This window comes from Salvelinus fontinalis, chromosome 31 (assembly GCF_029448725.1).
Source record: "Salvelinus fontinalis isolate EN_2023a chromosome 31, ASM2944872v1, whole genome shotgun sequence".
Lineage (NCBI taxonomy): Eukaryota > Metazoa > Chordata > Actinopteri > Salmoniformes > Salmonidae > Salvelinus > Salvelinus fontinalis.
The window spans coordinates 30,638,735-30,663,509 of NC_074695.1; the positions used below are offsets into that span (position 1 = coordinate 30,638,735).

General features: G+C 44.7%; 1 protein-coding gene across 2 annotated transcripts; it reads right to left on the minus strand.

Moving 5' to 3' along the window:
* Positions 1–428: 428 nt before the first annotated feature.
* LOC129830031 (skin secretory protein xP2-like) lies at positions 429–17,599 on the minus strand. 2 transcript variants are annotated; one of them, XM_055892180.1, is made up of 5 exons: positions 17,096–17,599; positions 4,008–4,430; positions 3,549–3,657; positions 2,897–2,966; positions 429–1,857 (listed from the first exon to the last, which is right to left on the minus strand). In XM_055892180.1, the coding sequence occupies exons 1-5, from the start codon at positions 17,160–17,162 to the stop codon at positions 1,801–1,803; spliced, it is 726 nt and encodes a 241-aa protein (XP_055748155.1). In that variant the 5' UTR covers positions 17,163–17,599; the 3' UTR covers positions 429–1,800. The 2 variants fall into 2 exon arrangements, with proteins under 2 accessions (XP_055748155.1, XP_055748156.1); XM_055892181.1 differs by lacking the exon at positions 2,897–2,966 and having other exon boundaries at positions 17,096–17,596.
* Between the last annotated feature and the right edge of the window lie 7,176 nt (positions 17,600–24,775).

The window sequence follows — 24,775 nt, forward strand, 5'->3', positions numbered from 1 at the left end:
CAACCAACGGACTCAACGGTCTCAAGCAACCCATACAACCCCCCCGGGGACTGCATTTGACTGTTGTTTGTCTTGATTCACTGGAGCAGTGTTGTAATTTTGTGCATTACCTGACTGGACCAATCAGCTTTCGCCGCCGACTTCTGCAAGCTGGGTAGTGGTGTGTGCTACTTTTACACTAAAGTATGTGGGAAACAGTTTGAGGTAAAAATCGCAGTGTCATGAGCTAATTAATTCCTTGCTGTTTCACCACTACTTATTTGGTGTTCGACATTCTAGGGAGTTACTTGTGAATTTTTTTACTTTAGAAAGTGTCATGGAAACAAATTTGATAAGCAACAGCTAAGAAACAAAGGAGCAACAAAGACAATACAACATTTCAATTCTACCAATGCAGACTTAAAAAAAAAAACAGTCGTAAGTCAGTGTATATTTGTGGAGTGTTTTCACTTTTTTATTGAAACAGTATGAACAAACACACTGCAATTAAATAAAAAGACTTGAAGAAATCAGACAGTAAAATTAAAGACCTAGAGTTGATAATATGGAGCAAAAGCAGAAAACAAATGTCGTCGCAAACGATTGCAGTGTCTAAAGCGGATTCATTAAACAATTATCATCACTCATTCAGTGCACTTATTAACTGAGTTCTTAAAGCAAGCGGAGCTAAGTTGAGACAATGATTTTTACACCCATTAATGACTACTAACGATTATGAAGAAAATCTGTGTGTATTTTTGCTTGGTATACTCTATCCCAACTAAAGTAAGCAGAAGTACGGTGGATACATTATAAAAGACAATGCTAGCAGAATGGGGGCTGATAACCACTACCTGTACATGGAACACATTTTTTGGTGAAACCCGAAGTCGTCAAAACTGTCCTATTGGAATGGGTGGCAGTTAAAGTACAGTCAATTCATATTAATGTACTTCAACAGTAACATCTCCAAACTATCCAGAGAATACCAGAGACAGTGGCACAAACCCTTCTGCTAAATTTCACAGATATGTACTAGGTTTTTATGTCAGTGTTAAAGCTGGCAGAATGTCACGTTACACTTGCAAATGAGACGTCTTTTAATTAGCCCCTCGCTAACCCTCAGAACATGAGCACAATGTCAAAACAACTTCTGCATACAGTGCTTCATATAGTTGTTGGAACATTTCTGTAGTGAGGAACTCATTGGCTAGGTGTTAAGGTGACAAAATGCTAATGTGGTTGGTTTTTCAAAGGGATTTTCAGTTAGGTCCATTGGCCACAATAGCTTTTGGCTGCTTTGCAATGTTCCATATACTGAATGCTATAGTGAGCAACTGCAACATATGATAAAGTAATAACTATAGTCCCTTTGCATGGTATATACACCCTATGGAATTCACAACATTCTCTCCCATCTCCTTTTTTCCATATTCCCATTTTTTCTTGTATAGGTCCTCTTCACCAACTCAAATGCACATCTGTGTTAATGTACACACCCTTGCATATGAGAGAGCGTTTTCTACCACAAGTGAGATAATCCCTTACTTATTTTTACAAATCCAAATGAAGGACCCTGAAATTCAATGTTACATCCTGTGGGCAACCTTTTTTCAGTTTGGTTGTTGATATGGGGGGGTTGCTGTGTGGTTGTACAGGACCGTTGATGTCAATGGCTATGTCTTGGGGTTGGGGGAGAAGAGGAGAGGCGGGCAAACATCCTCCCCCACACATCATCCCCTCCTTTTGTCAACAGTCCAAGATCCTGGTTAAGTTAGAGTGCTGGTAGAATGCTTGTTTAATGACAGGAAATTACATAGATCAGAATTGCCAGAACGTTTTGGGGACTTCCTGTCTTGCAGCCTTTCTCCTCAGGGGCTGAGGGATGAAGCGAGAAGAAGAACGAGAGAGTAAGACAAACAGGCCAACACACATAAACATCTGGTTATGCATCATAAAAATGTCAGTCGATGATTGAAGAAGATGGATTGGAAAATAAAATATAAAAACATACTTGATTTATGATTTTAAAGATAACAGCACATACAGAACATTCCTTTTAGTAGATACTGTAGTTTTATTCATTCATTCATAAATATAATATTCATTCATAAATATAAGGAGTCTCCATTGACCCCAAAATGAGGAAATAAAAGCATGGATTCATGTAATTTAATTAATTCACACACCTCAATATACTGGGTGTTATCTTGGTTATGGACACTGTACAGACATTTTGGGCCTGGGATAAGGATATAATTTGTTTTGAATGGTTTTAAATAAGGAGAAACAGACTTGAAATCATGGAATTTGTGAAAGTAAAATGTATTAAATTCCATATCTAGTCAATTCATACAAAGCGTTTTAAAATGGACCAACGACAACAACAAATATCTTTGAATTATTTATCGAGATAGAACATTCAAGAGGACAGCCTTGAATTGCTACTCGGTTTCAGACCAATATGTGATTGACATTGGCAACATAATCAATCGGAAACTGACGATGTAAAGCCAAACGGCTGTGTTGCGGAAAATTCTGCCACCACAGCTGGGAAACCATTTGTCAAATGGACCTACTAACTTAATACATGAGGTGTTGCGCTGACATTTCATCTCAAATAGAGCCACCTGTTTCAGTGAATGAACAATACCCGATGGCTCATGGGCCCATGAGTGGATGTCTTAGAGAGGAGAAGTAACTAACAGCCTGTCGGACAGTTTGTCTGACGGACAGTTTGTCTGCATTCCAAATTATATCCTATTTCCTTTATAGTGCACTACTTTTGAAAGTAGTGCAGGGAATAGGGTGCCATTTGGGATGCAACCTTTGTTATGTGTCTGTGACGTTGGATCATGGAGAGTCAGGGGGTTAAGATGGTTAACTGGGAAACAATCAAAGAGAAAATTATAGAAACCAAGATGCTCCTTTTTTTGGCAGCCCTTTTCTTAGCAGCAGCAGCAGCAGCAGCAGCAGCAGCAGCAGCCCTATGGCATAGAAAACGCTCCCCGTTAGCAGGCAAGCACATCCCCAGACATGACAGCATTCTCAGAGGAAGAGGTGATGTAGAGAGTACAGCAGCGCTCTGTTGGAACATGCTTCTTGTTCCCATTTAAAAAGTTCATAAATACAACTTCCTTTTCAAAGGAATTCAGACACTTCTAATTGAATCTTTGATTCAAATATATTATGTTCAGAGGACCAGTTATGGTTGAAAAGTGATGCAGGTTGTGTCTTACCTATTAAAACACATTCTTCGTAACAACCCGTACACCAATTTCACCATTGTGGCTTAAAGGGATAGTTTGGCCCTGTATCTACTTCCCCAGAGGCAGATGAACTCGGGATACCATTTTTATGTATCTGCATGCGTAAGTTGTGGAAATATAAGAGTATTATGCATGGTTTTATGGTAGTTTCATGCTTCTACAGCATTATTAGTCCTCTACTAAGATCATGACAAGGCAAACAGGACATGCACACTGTGTATGCGTGCACACTGTGTATGCGTTCACGTGCATGCCTGCACTCAATCTAGTTCCATATGTGCATCCCTTGGAGGTACTTACGAGTATTTGCCCATTCTCCTCACCACGGCGATCACCACGGCGATGACAACGATCACTGCCACCAATGCACCAATCCCAATACCAACCACTTGTCCAGAGCCCATACCCTCTGTGGAAGGAACACAAAGGCTGAGTTACTCCACCAGACTGACCTCAATAGGGACACAACAACACGTTAGGTGAAAGAACAGGAAGGAAACCGAGAGAAGGAAAAGATAGATGTAAAGAGGGAAATACAGAACAAAGACAAAATCAACTGAAAGGAAATAATTAAAATTAAGGGAGAATGGGGCAAAGCAATCTCATGGTGTCTTGTGCTCTACATATCATTGGCCTCTATTTGATTCCCCTATATGGGAGCAGACAGACTGTAGCATTGGGAGGGTTTCCTCAGTTTCATGATCTCTCTATATCTATCTAATTACAGATATCTCCTGTCCTGAGATCCTCAGTCCTTACCCTCTGGTTCCTCCACCTCTGCAGCTGTCGTGGCCTTGGCTTCGGGCTCCGCCGGGGCCTCGGTGATGATGGCAGGGGCGTTAGTTGTGGCCGCCTCCTGCTTGGCAGCTTCAGTGGCAGGGGCTTCGGTCTCCACAGGAGCGACTTCCGTGGCAGCAGCCTCAGTAGCGGTTTCTTCTCCGGCAGGGGTGTCCGTTACGACATCCTCGGCCACTGGGGTGTCCGTTACGACATCCTCGGCCGCTGGGGTGTTCGTTACGACATCCTCGGCGGCAGGGGTGTCCGTTACGACATCCTCGGCCGCAGCCTCGGGTTCAGCTGAAGGGGCATGGGTGACTATGGGATCTTCCTCTTTGAGGGGCTCGGTGGCCTCGGGAACAGCAGGGGAATCTGTCACCAGCTCTACTGGTGTCACCAGTGTGCCTGACGAGAGGCAAAGAGAGGTCAGAGATTGGTAGAGGCAAATTAACAATATTCACACACGCTGAAGAGAGAGACTACATTTGTACATTGTACTACTATCATTTATTTTTGAATGTGATGTTAATATCCTAAACAACAGCTCATGGAGTCCTATTCACCATTTGGTTTCTCTGTCATTTCACAATAGTTTTGAAATGTAGTAGCTGGAAAGAGAATGACGGTTGGAAAGTCCCTCATTGCAAAGGCATGGTGAAATAATTTGAGAGAAAAACTACGTGAATATTAACATTCTTCCTTGACATTATGTTCCCAGTAATTTTCTCTCCCAGCCTAAGGCTTGACTCATCAGTAGCAGTGAGAACATGACTGCCACATCCCATGACTGAACAAACATTGGTCCTCCCTCCCTCCTCCCAGTCCCACCCACCCCTCTCCATCCTGTCTTGGGCCGTGTTTGCGCACTTGCATGCCACACCCTCTGCCTCATTTGCTGTTCATGGAGTCTCCACCTTAACAGGCCCTGGATGGGGACAGCAGGAAGTCAGCAGATGAGGGCATACCATTAAAACACCAATAGGGGTAAGAAACAATGGACAATTCAGTATAAAACAACACAACTACAGTAGGTGCTTAGCAGTTGTTGCGCATTGCTTGAGAAAACGGGATCCAAATTACTCGGATGTGTTGGAATTAGTTGTTTGTGATGTTACCAGAGAGACCAAAGATCTGCACGATCTCAAACTAAATAAAAATCCTCTCATCTGGCCATTTTTGGATGGCAATAACAGTTGGAAAGGAAGCTCTTTGAGCTGAGCTCAGTGGAATGTCAATGCTTGTAGTGAAATGTACTATAATCTATCCTATAATTGTATGAACCCACTTGTAATAAGAATAGCCTCTTTGTTCGAAGGGTTGGACCGCAAAGTAGAAGCTGAGTGAGACCTTACTGTAGCACTCTACAAATCAAGTCCTATCTGTGTCTGATCCCTTCCAGACCACAACTTGCTTGGACAGCGCAGCTTCAAAATTATTAAGTAGAAGTCCATTTTAGTGGAGGACTGAAATTATGGTAAACCTGCAAACTTGCAACATGTTCTGCTGCAGTCTCTCCTTTTTCCTGAGAGTACTCTTTGCCCTTTCAAATCTGCAATATGAAAGTTCTCTGAACTCCGATCTGTCTAAACTTAGAAACTGACATAATTTCTTTGCCGTTTTCCAGTGATTCTTCAAAACCCTTCACAATAGAGAATGCTTTACGAGGTTAAAATAACTGACTCTCTCTCTCTCATTGTCCCGCAACTGCCCCATTATTCTTAGTCACCTATTTGCTCACATTCTCATTAGCAACAAGAAAGTTCAAATATAACAAAATGTTTGTTCTCCAACGACTTTGCTGTTTGTTTGGAAAATCTAATGATAAAGTGCCATTATATCCGCTGCTCATAATAAGCTCTAAGTACTATTTCCTTCCAACTGTGCTGGCTAATACAGCTGTGCTTGTGAGTAAGAGAACAGGATTGTTGCCCTGTCTCCCTCTCTCTCCCTCCCTCCTTACCACTATGCTTCTCTTTCTCTCTCTCTCTCTTCTCCCCATCTTCTCCCTGCCCTGCCTCCACCCCATGAATGAAGTTGCCCCTGATAAAGATTTGGGGAATGCTGTAACGTTAGCTCTGCAAGAGGAGAGCGGGGCGAGGTGGAGAGGGAGCAAGAGCGGTGTAAAAGGGTTGATTGAAGCCGGAACAATATAGAGCCCAGCGGCAGCCACTTTCATTTATTCACTCTCTCACTCATCCTGTTCCATGAACAGGGGCCTAGTTCCACAGTCTGTCTCAGGTTTAATGTCCCATTAAAGCCTGACCTCAGAGCAGATGTGTGTGTGACAGAGGAGGCTGGTGAGAGGAGCTATAGGAGGACAGGCTCATTGTAATGGCTGGAATGGAATTAATGGAACGGTATCAAACAATGTTTGACGCTGTTCCACCTATTCTATTCCAGCCATTACAAGGAGCCTGTCCTCCTATAGCTCCTCCCACCAGCCTCAACTGGTGTGTGAATGCTTGAGTTTCAGTGTGTGTCTGTGTGTGTGTGTGTGTCTGTGTGTGTGTGTGTGTGTGTGTGTGTGTGTGTGTGTGTGTGTGTGTGTGTGTGTGTGTGTGTGTGTGTGTGTGTGTGTGTGTGTGTAGGTATCATCAGCTCCCTAAATCACCGCTGAGCAGTAAAAGTCTGTCTCGATGACCCTGCTTTAAAATTTCTCTCAAACACGATCCTTGGGGAGGAGGGGGGACCATAAAAGGCAGGCAAACAGGCAAATGGGCGAGAGTGAAAAGTGAGAGAGTGACAGAATACAGCAAAGCCCCGGGAGAAGCGGTGGGGCCCGTATTGGGTCGGGATCCTGCCTGTCGGACAGTTATGGCATCGTGAGGGAGAACAACAGAGAGGGGGAGAGAGAAAAATATACATTGTGAGAGAGGGAGAGATAGCAGGACAGATCCATCACCATCAGCTGCCACTGAGGGTCCCCCGTGTGTCTGTGTGTGTCTCTGTGTGTGTGTGTGTGTGTGTGTGTGTTGCATGCGTGTGTGTAAGTTTAGGGGGGAGATAGGCCTGTGCTAAGCTGTCTGTAGACAGGTAGGGCCCATCTGCAGATGTATGAGGGAGTGTGTCTGCTATGGTCCCAGAGCCAAAGAATGTTGTTCCTTAGCTGGGGAGGTATCCTCCCATCCCATCTCATCACGGTATGGCATACCCAGAACCGCTGGCCTCCCATGCTAACCGTAGGAGTTGCACTTTAAGTTGAGTGGGAGAGGTCTGATAGCCAGAGTGGAATATTCCCACTGGCTCTTATCTTAGACGCAAAAGTGTCCACATACAGGCCATGTTTTTTTCCTCGAGTAGAAATATACCACTAGGCAAAAACTGGTTGAATCAACGTTGTTTCCACATCATTTAAAACAGAAAAAATTAAGGTGATGACGCAGAATCGTGGAAAACTTATTGGATTTGCAAAAAGTCATCAACATAAGGAGATTTAGTATTTTTGTTCAGCCAACTTTTAATCTCAATCCAATGACATGGTGACATTTTTGTTGATTTCACGTTGAATTCGCGTTAGTTGACAACTCAACCGAATGTAAATAAAAAATAGACGTTGAACAGTCCTCTTCTGGACAACATAACTGAGGCCACCAATGGCACAAGACTTCTATCAAGACGTATATCCTGTGAACTTAAAAAATATATAGACTAAATATCACCAATATATCTCTCAAGCTGACTGCTGCAAAATATTGAGTCCCCAAAACAAATATAGCGATAAATCGAGTGAAACTCATGAATCTATTATTAAGTCAACTTTAACAGTACATTAAGTTAACCCCCCCTTTTCTCCCTCCTCTTGGCAGCAGCTAATAGGAATTCTTTATTTTTTATTTTGATTTAACTAGGTAGGCCAGTTGAGAACAAGTTCTCATTTACAACTGCGACCTGGCCAAGATAAAGCAAAGCAGTATGACACAAACAACACAGAGTTACACATGGAATAAACAAACGTACAGTCAATAACACAATAAAAAAGTATATATACAGTGTGTGCAAATGAAGTACGATTAGGGAGGTAAGGCAATAAATAGGCCATAGTGGCGAAATAATTACAATTAAGCAATTAAACACTGGAGTGATAGATGTGCAGAAGTTGAATATGCAAGTAGAGATACCGGGGTGCAAAGGAGCAAAAAAAATAACAATATGGGGATGAGGTAGTTGGGTGGGCTAATTACAGATGGGCTATGTACAGGTGCAATGATCTGTAAGCTGCTCTGACAGCTGATGTTTAAAGTTAGTGAGTGAGATAAGTCTCCAGCTTCAGTTATTTTTGCAATTCGTTCCAGTCATTGGCAGCAGAGAACTGGAAGGAAAGCGGCCAAAGCAGGAGTTGGCTTTGGAAATGACCAGTGAAATATACCTGCTGGAGCGCGTGCTATGGGTGGGTGCTGCTATGGTGACCAGTGAGCTGAGATAAGGCGGGGCTTTACCTAGCAAAGACTTATAGATGACCTGGAGCCAGTGGGTTTGGCGACGAATATGAAGCGAGGGCCAGCCAACGAGAGCATACAGGTCGCAGTGGTGGGTAGTATATGGGCTTTGGTAACAAAACGGATGGCACTGTGATAGACTGCCTCCAATTTGCTGAGTAGAGTGTTGGAGGCTATTTTATAAATGACATCGCCGAAGTCAAGGATCGGTAGGATAGTCAGTTTTACGAGGGAATATTTGGCAGCATGAGTGAAGGTGGCATTGTTGCGAAATAGGAAGCGATTCTAGATTTCATTTTGGATTGGAGATGCTTAATGTGAGTCTGGAAGGAGAGTTTACAGTCTAACCAGACACCTAGGTATTTGTAGTTGTCCACATATTCTAAGTCAGAACCATCCAGAGTAGTGATGCTAGACGGGCGGGCGGGTAGCGATCGGTTGAAGAGCATGCATTTAGTTTTACTTGCATTTAAGAGCAGTTGGAAGCCACGGAAGGAGTGTTGAATTGCATTGAAGCTCGTCTGGAGGTTTGTTAACAGTGTCCAAAGAAAGACCAGAAGTATACAGAATGGTGTTGTCTGCGTAGAGGTGGATCAGAGAATCACCAGCAGCAAGAGCGACATAATTGATGTATTCAGAGAAAAGAGTCGGCCCGAGAATTTAACCCTGTGGCACCCCCATAGAGACTGCCAGAGGTCCGGACAACAGGCCCTCCGATTTGACACACTGAACTCTGTCTGAGAAGTAGTTGGTGAACCAGGTGAGGCAGTCATTTGAGAACCCAAGGCTGTTGAGTCTGCCGATAAGATTGCGGTGATGGACAGAGTCGAAAGCCTTGGCCAGGTCGATGAATACGGCTGCACAGTATTGTCTTTTATCGATGGCGGTTATGATATTGTTTAGGACCTTGAGCGTGGCTGAGGTGCACCCATGACCAGACCAGACCAGCTCATGACCAGCTCGGAAACCATATTGCACAGCGGAGAAGGTACGGTGGGATACGAAATAGCCGGTGATTGTTTGTTAACTTGAATTTCGAAGACCTTGGAAAGGCAGGGTAGGATAGATATAGGTCTGTAACAGTTTGGGTCTAGAGTGTCTCCCCCTTTGAATAGGGGGATGACCACGGCAGGCTTTTCAATCTATGGGAATCTCAGACGATACGAAAGAGAGGTTGAACAGGCTAGTAATAGGGGTTGCAACAATTGTGGCGGATCATTTTAGAAAGAGAGGGTCCATATTGTCTAGCCCAGCTGATATGTAGGGGTCCAGATTTTGCAACTCTTTAAGAACATCAGCTATCTGAATTTGGGTGAAGGAGAAATGGGGGAGGCTTGGGCAAGTTGCTGTGGGGGGGGGGGGGGGGGGGGTGCAGAGCATTTGACCGGGGTTGGGGTAGCTAGGTGGAAAGCATGGCCAGCCGTTGAAAAATAAAAAAATGCTTATTGAAATTCTCGATAATCATAGATTTATCAATGGTGAAAGTGTATCCTAGCCTCAGTGCAGTGGGCAGCTGGGAGGAGGTGCTCTTATTCTCTATGGACTTTACAGTGTCCCAGAACTTTTGGGAGTTTGTGCATCAGGATGCACATTTCTGTTTGAAAAAGCTAGTCATGGCTTTCCTAACTGCCAGTGTGTATTGGTTCCTAACTTCCCTGAAAAGTTGCATATAATAAATACAGCAATGTGAATTGAGATGGCTTAAAAGGAGCCACAAGAAATATATCAAGTTAAAGTCCAGAAACCCATTATTAATGATACCATAAGTTTCTATGCAGTCATGTCTTTTTTTCTTTCTTCTCTTCACTGTGTCTGGGCCTGTGGTGTAGGTGTAAGAGGAGTGAGACATTCATGTTCATGCTGACAGTGTAGACACACAAGCCCTTGGTTTGGCTATGTTGTGGAGGTGCCCCCTTGGCCTAATGGCTGGACTGAATTACCCTCTCTGTCAGTGCCTGCCACACCAAACTACACCTCTGTCTGGGGCTACTGCGTTCACAAGCTAAAATAGCCTCCACCTTGGCTGACTAAAACTCAGACAGATCTGTATTTTCTCTCCACACAGATTTGGCATAAAACAGGCAAGCCTACAACTTCAAACTTGAAACTTTTGATAGCTTAAAAAAGGCACGCTGGTGACGTAAGAGATGCTTTCCTGAGTTGATTTTACAGCCCACGTCTCATACAGTGCATTCGGAAAGTATTCAGACCACTTTACTTTTTCCACATTTTGTTATGTTACAGCCCTATTCTAAAATTGATTAAATAGTTGTTTTTTCCCTCATCAATCTACAAACAATGCCCCATAATGACAAAGTAAAAACAAGTTAAGACATTTTTTGCACATTTATTACAAATAAAAACTGAAATATCACATTTACATAAGTATTCAGACCCTTTACTCAGTACTTTGTTGAAGTACCTCTGGCCGCGGTTACAGCCTCGGGTCTTCTTGGGAATGACGCATGATGGCACCGACAGAGATAGTCGCCTCGCTTCAGGTCCTTAGGAAACTATGCAGTAATTAGTTTTTTTATGTATTATTTCTTACATTGTTAGCCCAGAAAATCTCAAGTGTTATTACATACAGCCGGGAAGAACTATTGGATATAAAAGCGACGTCAACTTACTAACTTTACGACCAGGAATACGTCTTTCCTGAAGCGGATCCTTTGCTCGGACCTCCACCCTGGACATTGGATCTAATCCCAGAGGCCGACCCAAAACAACGCGGTCGCTGCAGGAGAGGCAGGCGGAGCGGCCTACTGGTCAGACTTAGAAGGCGAGCACACCATCCACCGCTTCCGAGCATATTACTCGCCAATGTCTAATCTCTAGACAACAAGGTGAACGAAATTAGTGCACGAGTTGCCTTCCAGAGAGACATCAGCGATTATAACATTCTCTGTTTCATGGAAACATGGCTCACTCGGGATATGTTGTCAGAGTCGGTACAGCCACCCGGATTCTTCGCACATCGCGGTGACAGAAACAAACATCTCTCTGGTAAGAAGATGTGCGGGGGTGTATGCCTTATGATTAACGACTCATGGTGTAATCATAACAACATACAGGAACTCGAGTCCTTTTGTTCACCTGACCTAGAATTCCTTACAATCAAATGCCGATCGCATTATCTACCAAGAGAATTCTGTTAGATTATAGTCACAGCCGTGTATATCCCCCCCAAGCAGAAACCACGACGGCCCTGAAAGAACTTCTATGTTAACTGGAAACCATATATCCTGAGGCTGCATTTATTGTAGCTGGGGATTTTAACAGTTAATCTGAGAACAAGGCTTCCTAAATTCTTTCAGCATATTGAATGCGTGACTCAAGCTGGTAGCATTCTGGACCATTGCTACTCTAACTTGCGCGATGCATACAAAGCCCTCGCCTACCCTCCCTTCGGCAAATCTGACCATGACTCCATTTTGTTGCTCCCAGCCTATAGACAGAAACTAAAACAGGAAACGCCCGTGCTCAGATCTATCCAAATCTGGTCTGACCAATCGGATTCCACGTTTCAAGATTGCTTCCATCACGTGGACTGGGATATGTTCCAGGTAGCCTCAGACAATAACATTGATGCATACGCTGACTCGGTGAGCCAATTTATTAGCAAGTGCATCGGTGATGGTGTACCCACTGTGACTATTAAAACCTTCCCTAACCAGAAACAGTGGATTGATGGCAGCATTCGCGAAAAACTGAAAGCGCGAACCACCGCTTATAATCATGGCAAGGCGACTGGAAACATGACCGAATACAAACAGTGTAGCTATTCCCTCCGCAAGGCAATCAAACAAGCAAAGCGTCAGTATAGAGACAAAGTAGGGTCACAATTCCACGGCTCAAACACTAGACGTATGTGGTAGGGTCTACAGTCAATCACGGAATACAAAAAGAAAACTAGCCCCGTCGCGGACATTGACGTCTTGCTCCCAGACAAATTAAACAACTTCTTTGCTCGCTTTGAGGACAATACCGTCCGACAATACCGCCCTATCCCATCTGGACAAGAGGAATACCTATGTAAGAATGCTGTTCATTAAATACAGCTCAGCATCTAACACCATAGTACCCTCCAAACTCATCATTAAGCTTGAGACCCTGAGTCTTGATCCTGCCCTGTGCAACTGGGTCCAGGCCGCCCCCTGGTGGTGAAGGTAGGAAACAACATCTCCACCCCGCTGATCCTCAACACTGGGGCCCCATAAGGGTGTGTTCTCAGCCCTCTCCTGTACTCCCTGTTCACCCACGACTGCGTTGCCATGCACGCCTCCAACTCAAATCATCAAATTTGTAGATGACGCTACAGTGGAAGGCTTGATTACCAACAACAACGAGACGGCCTACAGGGTGGTGAGGGCCCTCGGAGGTGTCAGGAAAATAACCTCTCACTCAACATCAACAAAACAAAGAAGATGATCATGGACTTCAGGAAACAGCGGAGGGAGCATCACCCCTTCCACATCGACGGGACAGTAGTGGAGAAGGTGGAAAGTTAAGTTCCTCGGCGTACACATCACGGGCAAACTGAAACGGTCCACCCACACAGACAGCGTGGTGAAGAAGGCACAACAGCGCCTCTTCAAACTCAGGAGGCTGAAGAATTTTGGCTTTTCACCTAAAACACAAGAGCATCTTGTCGGGCTGTATCACCGCCTGGTACGGCAACTGCTCCGCCCACAACCACAAGGCTCTCCAGAGGGTAGTGCGGTCTGTACAACGCATCACCGGGGACAAACTACCTGCCCTCCAGGACACCTACAGCACCCGATGTCACAGGAAGGCCAAAAAGATCATCAAGGACAACAACCACCCAAGCCACTGCCTGTTCACCCTGCTATCATCCAAAAGGCGAGGTCAGTACAGGTTCATCGAAACTGGGACCGAGAGACTAAAAAACAGCTTCTATCTCAAGGCCATCAGACTGTTAAACAGCCATCACTAACAAAGTGGCTGCAGTCAACATACAGACTCAAATCTCTGGCCACTTTAATACATTTAATAAATAGATTTAATAAAGGTATCACTAGTCACTTTAAATAACGCCACTTTAATAATGTCTACATATCCTACATTACTCATCTCATAGGTATATACTGTATTCTATACCATCTACTGCATCTTGCCTATGCCGCACGGTCATCACTCGTCCATATATTTATATGTACATATTCCTATTCATCCCTTTACATTTGTGTGTATAAGCTAGTCATTGTGAATTTGTTAGATTCCTTGTTAGATATTACTGCACTGTCGGAACTAGAAGCACAAGCATTTCGCTACACTTGCATTAACATCTTCTAACCATGTGTATGTGACCATAAAAATTTGATTTGATTTTACAAGCTTAACACACCTGTTTCTCCCATTTTTCTCTGCAGATCCTCTCAAGCGCTGTCAGGTTGGATGTGGAGCATCGCCGCACAGCTATTTTCAGGTCTCTCCAGAGATGTTCAATAGGGTTCAAGTCCGGGCTCTGGCTGTGCCACTCAAGGACATTCAGAGACTTGGCCCGAAGCCACTCCTGCGCTGTCTTGGCTGTGTGCTTAGGGTTGTTGTCCTATTGGAAGGTGACCTTGGCCCCAGTCTGAGGTCCTGAGTGTTCTGGAGCAGGATTTCATCAAGGATCTCTCCGTACTTTGCTCTTTCCCTCGATCCTGACTAGTCTTCCCAGTCCCTGTTGCTGAAAAACATCCACGCAGCATGAAGCTGCACCACCATGCTTCTCCGTAGGTATGGTTCCAGGTTTCCTCCAGATGTGACGCTTGGCATTCAGTCGAAGGATTTCAATCTTGGTTTCATCAGACCAGAGAATCTTCTTTCTCATAGTCAGTTCATTAGGTGCCTCTTGGCTAACTCCAAGTGGGCCGTCATGTGCATTTCACCGAGGAGTGGGTTCCGTCTGGCCATTCTACCATAAAGGCAGTGGTGGAAAAAGTACGCAATTGCCATACTTGAGTAAAAGTATGGATACCTTAATAGAAAGTTACTCAAGTAAAAGTAAAAGTCACCCAGTAAAATACTATTTGAGTAAAAGTCTAAAAGTATTCGGTTCTAAATATACTTAAGTATCAACAGTAAAAGTATAAATACTTTCAAATTCCTTATATTAAGCAAAGCAGACGGAACCATTTTCTTGTTTATAAAATGTATTGATAGCCAGGGGCACATTCCAAAACTCAGACATAATTTACAAACAATGCATTTGTTTTTAGTGAGTCCGCTAGAACAGAGGCAATAGAGATGACCAAGTATTCTCTTGGGTGTCAAGGAAAAAGTAGTGAGTAAAAAGCACATTATTTTCTTTAAGAATTTAGTGAAGTAATACTAAAAGTTGTCAAAAAAATAAACAGTAAAATAAAGTACAGATACCCCATACTTTAAAGTTTTTCTACATAAGTACTTTACACCACTGCATAAAGGACTGATTGGTGGAGTGCACCAGAGATGGTTGTCTTTCTGGAAGGTTCTCCCATCTCCACAGAGTTACTCTGGAGCTGTGTCAGAGTGACCATCGGCTTCTTGGTCACCTCCCTGACCAAGGCCCTTCTCCCCTGATTGCTCAATTTGGCAAGGTGGCCAGCTCTAGGAAGAGTCTTGGTGGTTCCAAACTTCTTCCATTTAAGAATGATGAAGGCCACTGTATTCTTGGGGACCTTCAATGCTGCAGAAATGTTTTGGTACGCTTCCCCAGATCTGTGCCTCGACACAATCCTGTCTCGGAGCTCTACACACAATTCCTTCGACCTCATGGCTTAGTTTTTACTCTGACATGCACTGTCGACTGTGGGACCTTATATAGACAGGTGTGTGCCTTTCCAAATCATGTCCAATCAATTGAATTTACCACAGGTTGACTCCAATCAAGTTGTAAAAACATCTCAAGGATGATCAATGGAAACAGGATGCACCTGAGCTCAATTTTGAGTCTCAAAGCAAAGGGTCTGAATACTTACGTAAATAAGGTATCTGTTTTTATTTTTTAATATATGTGCAAAAATGTCTAAACCTGTTTTCGCTTTGTCATGATGGGGTATTAAGTGTAGATTGATTGAAGATAAAAATGTATTTAATCGATTTTCGATTAAGGCTGTAACGTAACAACAATTGGAAACAGTCAAGGGGTCTGAATACTTTCCGAATGCACTGTATGTGGTGTGTGAGGGCACACTTGAATCACTTTACAAGCAGGCGTGGACAGAGGGCACTGACCCGGATCTGTAGCCAGATGTGCTGGAGTGAGTCTTTTAAAGGCGAGCGGCTCTGACAAAGCTCATTTTGAGCCAGGAGGGGCTTGGGAGAGGAATGCATAGGGAGTCAACTGGGTAAAAAGAATCAACAGGCTCTTTTCGGAGCATGTGCAGGTTTTTCTACTTAATTGACTCATGTTATCTTTATTTTTATTGTCAGGGCGTGGAGCAGAGAGGAGCAGCTTTAAGAGTTAACGCTCTTCCAAATGGGCCTTCGTGAAAAGGGCTGCGTCTGGTCGGTAAAGGTTGCCGTTTAAAAATAACCCCCCCTCAACTGCGCGGCCCTAGACTCATCAACCGGGAGTGGGGGAATGTAGGAGAGGAGGGGGTGGCCGGAGTGGGGGTTGGGGGGGGGGGCTGGTAAAGCTTGACACCCTGCCAAAGATGGGTAAATGTGGAGGGGGCGGTGGGCCATGGCAGTCTAACAACATGCGGTAGAGGTGGGGCAGCAGGCAGCAGCCCTCCCTGTTAAGCCCTCACGTAGCCGGGTGTTCTCTCTCCCGGTCCCATCCATATGACAGTCTTAAATATAGAGCTACTTTCTATTAATACCCACACACAAACTAGCCCTTCTGTACTCTGTCTCTGCTCACTTTCCTCCCTCCCTCCCCATGGGGAAAGGCTTTCCTACCTAGGACTTGCAAGGGAGAGTGGGAGAGGGAAAGAGAAAGATAGGGAGGGTAAAGCTTTCGGATAAACGTGTACAGTGTGTATACTTGGTCAGACCCGAGCACTGTTTGGTAGCCTTCCAAAGGATATTCCTTTTTCTCCCTGTCGGCGGCCAAGAAATCATGAGCACGAGGCACAAGACCTCGCACCATTACATCACATTCCCCCTTGTGTCTCCGAATCCAACTTTCCTCCTCACCGAGGCTTGGGGAAGGAGTGCGGGGGGAGGGAGAGAGAGGGAACTGTTAGAATCGACACAGACTATCCACCCAGTCGCCCCTCTTTATTACATTAACACCCTCGGCCAAAGCTCTTCTTTTTCCATTCAGGATGATCCAAAGTAGTTCACTGCTAAATGAAACGCACAACTTATATTTAGAGGAGAATACAAGAGGCCAATACCACAGCTGTACACATTTCAAATGAAAAAATAACTACTGTGAAAAACAAAATAAACTACACATCAATCAAGCCAAAAAGGTGTTTTCACTTTTCCTTGAGAAAGAAACTTTAGAACTAAGGACAAAGAACTAAGAGCAGCCCCAAGATTCAAATTCACGACGCGGCAGGATACAAGCCAAACAGACAAAGGGTGTGTGAGTATGATAAGAGATGTGTGGTGTGGGAGTGTGAAAGTCAGGCAGAGTGGCCAGACAGAAAAGACAGTGTGCCATGAGGGCTCGAGCCCTGGGTGTTGACTTACTTGCGTGTGCGACGCCACAGAGGGGGCCGACCAGGGCCAGTAGAAGCAGCAGCTGAACTTTGATCATGATGTCAAGTAGTCTTCTCCTCTGGTTAATGGTGTACAGAGACCCCCAGGGCAAAGAGTAACACTAGACCTTTTCACACACAGCACCACATGCACTGGCGTCTCCAGGGAGATAGGAAAAAAAGAAATGTCTTAAGGAAAAAGTTTCCAAAAATGTCCCAGGGAACTTGTTGCAGTTGTAGATAGAGACACGGACGGTCAGCAGCAGTAACGGCAGACAGCACGGCTTTGGAGGCTGAGGGAGAAAGGCGTGGAACGCTCGATGGATGTCGACAGGGCAGGAGAGAGAGCGAGAGAGCGAGAGAGAGAGAAAAGGTCTGGCCGGCTACTTGGTAGAATGGAGAGAGACAGGCACAGGGCAAGGGAAAGAGAGAGTGTGAGTGTGTCGGGAGTGGATGACGGGTGTTGGTACTTTCAGGGGGTGTGATGGTGAGCGGGGGTCTGGGCAGTGTAAGGTGGTCTCTGCCCTGGTGCTGCCTCCCTACTTAAACAGTCCAGTCAGCTGCTGACTGCGGACTGCCCTGCAATACCAGCAGCACACACAGAAATATATAAATAAATACACCAATATATTTATACACACAAGATAGACACCACAAAAAGGTACGCAATTAGTTGCATGCAAATATACCCTCAAAACAGACACCTTCTTTCCACACAAAATAAATTAACATGCAGCACAACAGAAAAACAATTCCATTCCTCAGCTACTAGGTCTAAGCATAACGCCGTTTGAGAAATCTTTTGACTAAACTTTTACAAATGAATAAAAGAAATATGAAATATCTTGAGTCAATAAGTGTTCAACCCATTTATTATGGCAAGCCTAAATAAGTTCAAGAGTAAAAATGTGCTTAACAAGTCACATAATAAGTTGCATTGCCTCTGTGTGCAATAATAGTGTGATTTTTGAATGACTACCTCATCTCTGCACCCCACACATACAGATAATTGTAAGGTCCCTCAGTCGAGCAGTGAATTTCAAACACAGATTCAACCACAAAGACCAGGGAGGTTTTCCAATGGCTCGCAAAGAAGGACACCTATTGGTAGATGGGTCAAAATTGAATATCCCATTTTGAAGTCATTAATTACTTTGCATGGTGTATCAATACACCCAGTCACTACAGAGATACAGGAATCCTTCCTAACTCAGTTGCCGGAGAGGAAGGAAACCGATTTAACCAATGGTGACTTTAAAACAGTTACAGAGTTTAATGTCTGTGATAGGAGAAAACTGAGGATGGATCAACAACATTGTAGTTTCTCCACAATACTAACCTAATTGACAGTGAACGGAAAGAAGCCTGTACAGAATATAAAATATTCCAAAGCATGCTTCTTATTTGCAGAAAGGCACGAAAGTAAAACTGCAACAAACAAAAAAAATGTTTGGAGCAAATCCAAAATAACACATCACTGAGTTTTTTCAAGCATGGTGGTGGCTGCATCATGTTATGGGTATGCTTGTCATTGGCAAGATAGAGGAAAACCTGGTTCAGTCTGCTTTCCAGACAAATTCACCTTTCATCAGGACAATAACCCTAAACACAAGGCCAAATATACACTAGTTGCTTACCAAGACATCATTGAATATTCCTGAGTGGCCTAGTTACAGTTTTGACTTAAATCCACGTGAAAATCTATGGCAAGACTTGAAAATGGCTGTCTAGCAATGATCAACAACCAACTTGACAGAGCTTGAAGAATTTAAAGAATATTGTGCAAATATTGTACAATCCAGGCGTGCAAAGCTGTTAGAGACTTACCGAGAAAGACTCACTACTGTAATCACTGCCAAAGGTGATTCTAATATGTATTAATATAGGGGGTTGAACACTTATTTAAGATAGTGTTTTATTTTTCATTATTATTTTTCTTCTTACAAATGTTAGATTTTTTCTTCCACTTTGACATTAAAGTATTTTGTACAGATTGTTGACAAAGAAATTACAATTTAATCCATTTTAATCTGACTTTGTAACGCAACAAAATGTGGAAAAAGTAAAAGGGTGTCAATACTTTCTGAAGGCACTGTATTTGTGTGTTGAATATGTAATAATGAAAGAGAAGGACTGCTGTTTTTAATGTGGTCAAGTTTTTGTGGATGAGGTGGAACAATTATTTTTAATCAATAATGATAAGCCACTAGGTATAGACAACGTAGATGGGAAACTATTGAGAATGGTAGGAAACTGTATTGCCACCCTTATTTGCCATGTCTTTAACCAAAGCCTAAAGGAGTGTGTGTCCACAGGCGTGGAAAGAAGCTAAAGTAATTCCACCACCTAAAAATAGTAAAGCACCCGTTGGTGGCTCTAACAGCCGCCCAATCCGTTTGCTGTCTGTTCATACTAAACTGATGTAGTAAACTGTGTTTGAACAAATACAATGCTATTTTTCAAAGAACAAGTTAACTACTGACTTTCAGCATGCATATAGGAAAGGGCACTCAACATACAGTGGGGAGAACAAGTATTTGATACACTGCCGATTTTGCAGGTTTTCTTACTAACAAAGCATGTAGAGGTCTGTAATTTTTATCATAGGTACACTTCAACTGTGAGAGACGGAGTCTAAAACAAAAATCCAGAAAATCACATTGTATGATTTTTAAGTAATTAATTTGCATTTTATTGCATGACATAAGTATTTGATACATCAGAAAAGCAGAACTTAATATTTGGTACAGAAACCTTTGTTTGCAATCATACGTTTCCTGTAGTTCTTGACCAGGTTTGCACACACTGCAGCAGGGATTTTGGCCCACTCCTCCATACAGACCTTCTCCAGATCCTTCAGGTTTCGGGGCTGTCGCTGGGCAATACGGACTTTCAGCTCCCTCCAAAGATTTTATATTGGGTTCAGGTCTGGAGACTGGCTAGGCCACTCCAGGACCTTGAGATGCTTCTTACGGAGCCACTCCTTAGTTGCCCTGGCTGCGTGTTTCGGGTCGTTGTCATGCTGGAAGACCCAGCCACGACGCATCTTCAATGCTCTTACTGAGGGAAGGAGGTTGTTGGCCAAGATCTCACGATACATGGCCCCATCCATCCTCCCCTCAATACGGTGCAATCGTCCTGTCCCCTTTGCAGAAAAGCATCCCCAAAGAATGATGTTTCCACCTCCATGCTTCACGGTTGGGATGGTGTTCTTGGGGTTGTACTCATCCTTCTTCTTCTTCCAAACACAGCGAGTGGAGTTTAGACCAAAAAGCTCTATTTTTGTCTCATCAGACCACATGACCTTCTCCCATTTCTCCTCTGGATCATCCAGATGGTCACTGGCAAACTTCAGACGGGCCTGGACATGCGCTGGCTTGAGCAGGGGGGCCTTGCGTGCGCTGCAGGATTTTAATCCATGACGGCGTAGTGTGTTACTAATGGTTTTCTTTGAGACTGTGGTCCCAGCTCTCTTCAGGTCATTGACCAGGTCCTGCCGTGTAGTTTTGGGCTGATCCCTCACCTTCCTCATGATCGTTGATGCCCCACGAGGTGAGATCTTGCATGGAGCCCCAGACCGAGGGTGATTGACCGTCATCTTGAACTTCTTCCATTTTCTAATAATTGCGCCAACAGTTGTTGCCTTCTCACCAAGCTGCTTGCCTATTGTCCTGTAGCCCATCCCAGCCTTGTGCAGGTCTACAATTTTATCCCTGATGTCCTTACACAGCTCTCTGGTCTTGGCCATTGTGGAGAGGTTGGAGTTTGTTTGATTGAGTGTGTGGACAGGTGTCTTTTATACAGGTAACGAGTTCAAACAGGTGCAGTTAATACAGGTAATGAGTGGAGAACAGGAGGGCTTCTTAAAGAAAAACTAACAGGTCTGTGAGAGCCGGAATTATTACTGGTTGGTACAGACCTCTACATGCTTTGTAAGTAGGAAACCCTGCAAAATCAGCAGTGTATCAAATACTTGTTCTCCCCACTGTATAATGCACTGACTCAGATGACTGATTATTGGTTAAAAGACATGGATAAGATGATAGTTGGAGCTGCATTTTTAGATTTCAGTGCAGCCTTTGATGTTGATGATCATAATTTGTTGTTGAAAAAAAAACTCACTTTTTATGGCTTTAGATCACCTGCAATCACATGGTGGGAGAGTTACTTGTCCAATAGAACTCAGAGAGTATTCTTCAATGGAAGCTTCTCTAACATTGGTATCCCTCAAGGCAGTTGCCTTGGGCCAATACTCTTCCTCTAATTTTACTAATGATTTGCCACTTGTCTTACAAGAAGCTAAAATGACTATGTATGATAATGATTGTACACTCTACACATCAGCACCTACAGCTAAGCTCACTGAAACTCTTAGCAAGGAGTTAGTTACTTTTAGAATGGGTAATTAAGAATAAACTGGTCTTAAATACATCTAAAACCAAAAGCTGTCACACCCTGATCTGTTTCACCTGTGCTTGTCTCCACCCCCCTCCAGGTGTCGCCCATCTTCCCCATTATCCCCTGTGTATTTTTACCTGTATTCTCTGTTTGCCAGTTTGTTTTGTTTTGTGAAACCTACCAGCGTTTGTTCCCCTGCTCCTGTCTGTACTTGATCCTATTTTCTAGTCCTTCCCGGTTTTGACCGTTCTGCCTGCCCTGACCCTGACTGTCGTTCTATACCTTGCCCCATCTCACTGGATAATTGACCCCTGCCTGCCCTAACCCTGAGACTGCCTGCCGTTCTGGACCTTTTGCACCCTCTCTGGATTACTGACCTCTACTTGCCTTTGACCTGTCGTTTGCCTGCCCCTGTACTAGAAACTTTTGTTTATTCGACACTGTCTGCATCTGGGTCATACCTGAAACCTGATAGTACGAACTGGCCTTAAACTGACCCAGCAGACATGGACCAGTGCCGCAACGCCCTCATTGGAAGGCCCGAGGAGTTGCTTAGTGGGCTCATGGAAGGGTTCCAGAACTTGGCCGAACGCCATCACTGAGCATTTAACACATTGCTGGAGCAATTCTGTGGGTTATCCGTTAGGCAGCCTACCACCATGGTGATCTCCCAGCCTATTCCAGTGTCCCGAGAACCCCGCTTACCTCCTCCTCCTCCGGAGCACTATACTGGAGATTCCGAAACCTGCCGGGCTTTTCTCTCCCAGTGATCCCTCATTTTCGAGCTGCAGCCTTCTTCGTTCCCCTCAGGCCGCTCGAGGATAGTGTACATCAAATCAAATCATAACGCTGATGTCCGGCAGTGCACTCGCCTGGGCCACGGCGCTGTGGGAGCAACAATCCGCCATCTGCCTCAGTCTGGAGGAGTTCGTTGGGGAGGTTCAGAAGGTGTTTGATTCTTCGTTGTCCGGGAGAGAGGCTGCTCGCAAGCTGCTCCAGCTACGTCAAGACTCCGGTAATGTGGTAGACTACGTGGTGGATTTCCCCACGTTGGCAACTGAGAGTGCTTGGAACCTGGAAGTGCTGTTCGACATGTTCCTACACGGAGTATCGGAGGAAGCAAAGGACGAGCTTGCAGCCCGGGAACTACCAACGGATCTCGACTCGCTCATCGCTTTGACCATTCGGATCGATGGAAGGAGAGGAGATTCGATTCCATCTCGCCTCCGAGGTATCCCGGAAGTCCCCAACGGCTCCGTTGCCGAGAGAACCCGAGGTTACCTGAGTTTCCCCGAGAGCCTCCGAAGACTGCCGATTCACCTCTTCCCAAGCAATGAGGCAGAGCTAGGCTGTCTCCAGCTGAACGGCTATGCAGGCATTCTTACTAAGAGCTGCCTGTAGTGCGGGACAACTGGCCATTTCGTCTCCACCTATCCACTAAAAGACCAGGCTCATTGGTAGGAGTGAGTACTCTGGTGGGCCATACGGATAACTTTTCCTCTCCCATTACTCGCATCCCATTTCATGCCATGTTGCTGTGGGGGAACCAGTCGAAATCTCTCCGGGTACTCATTGATTCTGGGGCCGATGAGAGCTTCATGGATGTTACCCTGGCTTCTGAGCTGGATATCCCCACTCAGTCCCTCTCCATTCCCATGGACGTTAGAGCACTGGACGGTCGCTTTATAGGAAGGGTCACCCACAATACCAGCGCTATCAACCTACGTGTGTCAGGGAACCACAGCGAGACGATCCAGTTCCTGCTCATTAAGTCTCCTCAGGTTCCCATGGTTTTGCTATTAGCCAGGAAAATCCCCTCATTGACTGCTCTGCCGGTGCCATCATGGGCTGGAGCTTGTTCCACCCAATGCCTGAAGTCAGCACATCCTGCTCCGGGGCGTCTTCCTGGGGGCTCGGAAGTTGCACCGGACCTCTCCGCCATTCCCGCGGATTACCAGAACCTCCAGGAGGTGTTCAGTATGGCCAGGGCCACTTTGCTGCCGCCGCACCGACCATATGACTGCGGGATTGACCTTCTCCCAAACACCACTCCGCCAGGTGGACGACTGTACTCTCTGTCGGGTCTGGAGACCAAGGCTATGGAGACCTACATTGAGGACTTTCTAGCTGCTGGGTTCATCCGTCCTTCTGTCTCCCCTGCCGGCGCAGGATTCTTCTTTGTTGAGAAGGACAAAACCCTGAGCCCGTGCATCGACTACCGAGGTCTGAATGATATCACGGTGAAGAACCGCTACCTCTCATCTCCTCGGCCTTCGCTCCAGGGGGCCACCATGTTCTCCAAGCTGGACCTACGGTATGCCTACCACCTGGTGCGGATACGGGAAGGGGACGAGTGGAAGACTGCCTTCAACACGGGCAACGATCACTATGAGTATCTGGCGGAACATCCTTTAATTGTGTGGACTGACCACGAGAACCTGGAATATCTTCGCACCACCAAGTGCCTCAATTCCAGGCAAGCTAGGTGGGCCCTACAGTTCACCCGGTTCAACTTCTCCCTCTTATACCGGCCGGGATCCAAGAATATCAAGCAGGATGCGCTGTCACGCCGCTATAGCCCCACGGCTACTACCCCGGAACCTGAGACCATCCTTCCCACCTTGTGCCTGGCGATGGCTCTCAGCTGGGGAATAGGGAAGCAGGTTCGTGAGGCACAATGTAGAAAATAGTCAAAAATAAAGAAAAACCCTGGAATGAGTAGGTGTGTCCAAAGGTTTGACTGGTACTGTACGTACATACCCCACCAGACACACCACTATGGGTTTCTTCACGATACCCAAACCAAAAACAGATTCAATGCATCGCTCAGTTATGTATAGGGCCATGTCATAATGGAATTCTCTGCCACCAGAGGTAACTCAGGCAAAAAGCAAGTTTAGCTTAAAAAAAACAAATCTTGTATCACAATGGTACTGTACATAAGAATATGAATGTATGAATAGTGTGTAAAAAGTATTTTTGTTGTCTCGGTGTCTTTAATATATAACTCCAATTTAAATATAATATGTTGTTCTTGTCTATAACTGTTTTGTACTTGATCATGTGTTTGTACGTTTTATGTGGACCCCAGGAAGAGTAGCTGCTGCATGTCTAGTACTTAATGTAGATACTAATAAATTAAACACAAAACATTTACACTGAGCGGAGAAATACATTCTAAGCAACGTTTTTCTGTTGTTTGAATTCTCATTCACTCAATGATTTGCAAGCATTTCAATTGGATCAAAATGACACGAAGAAAGATGTCATCATG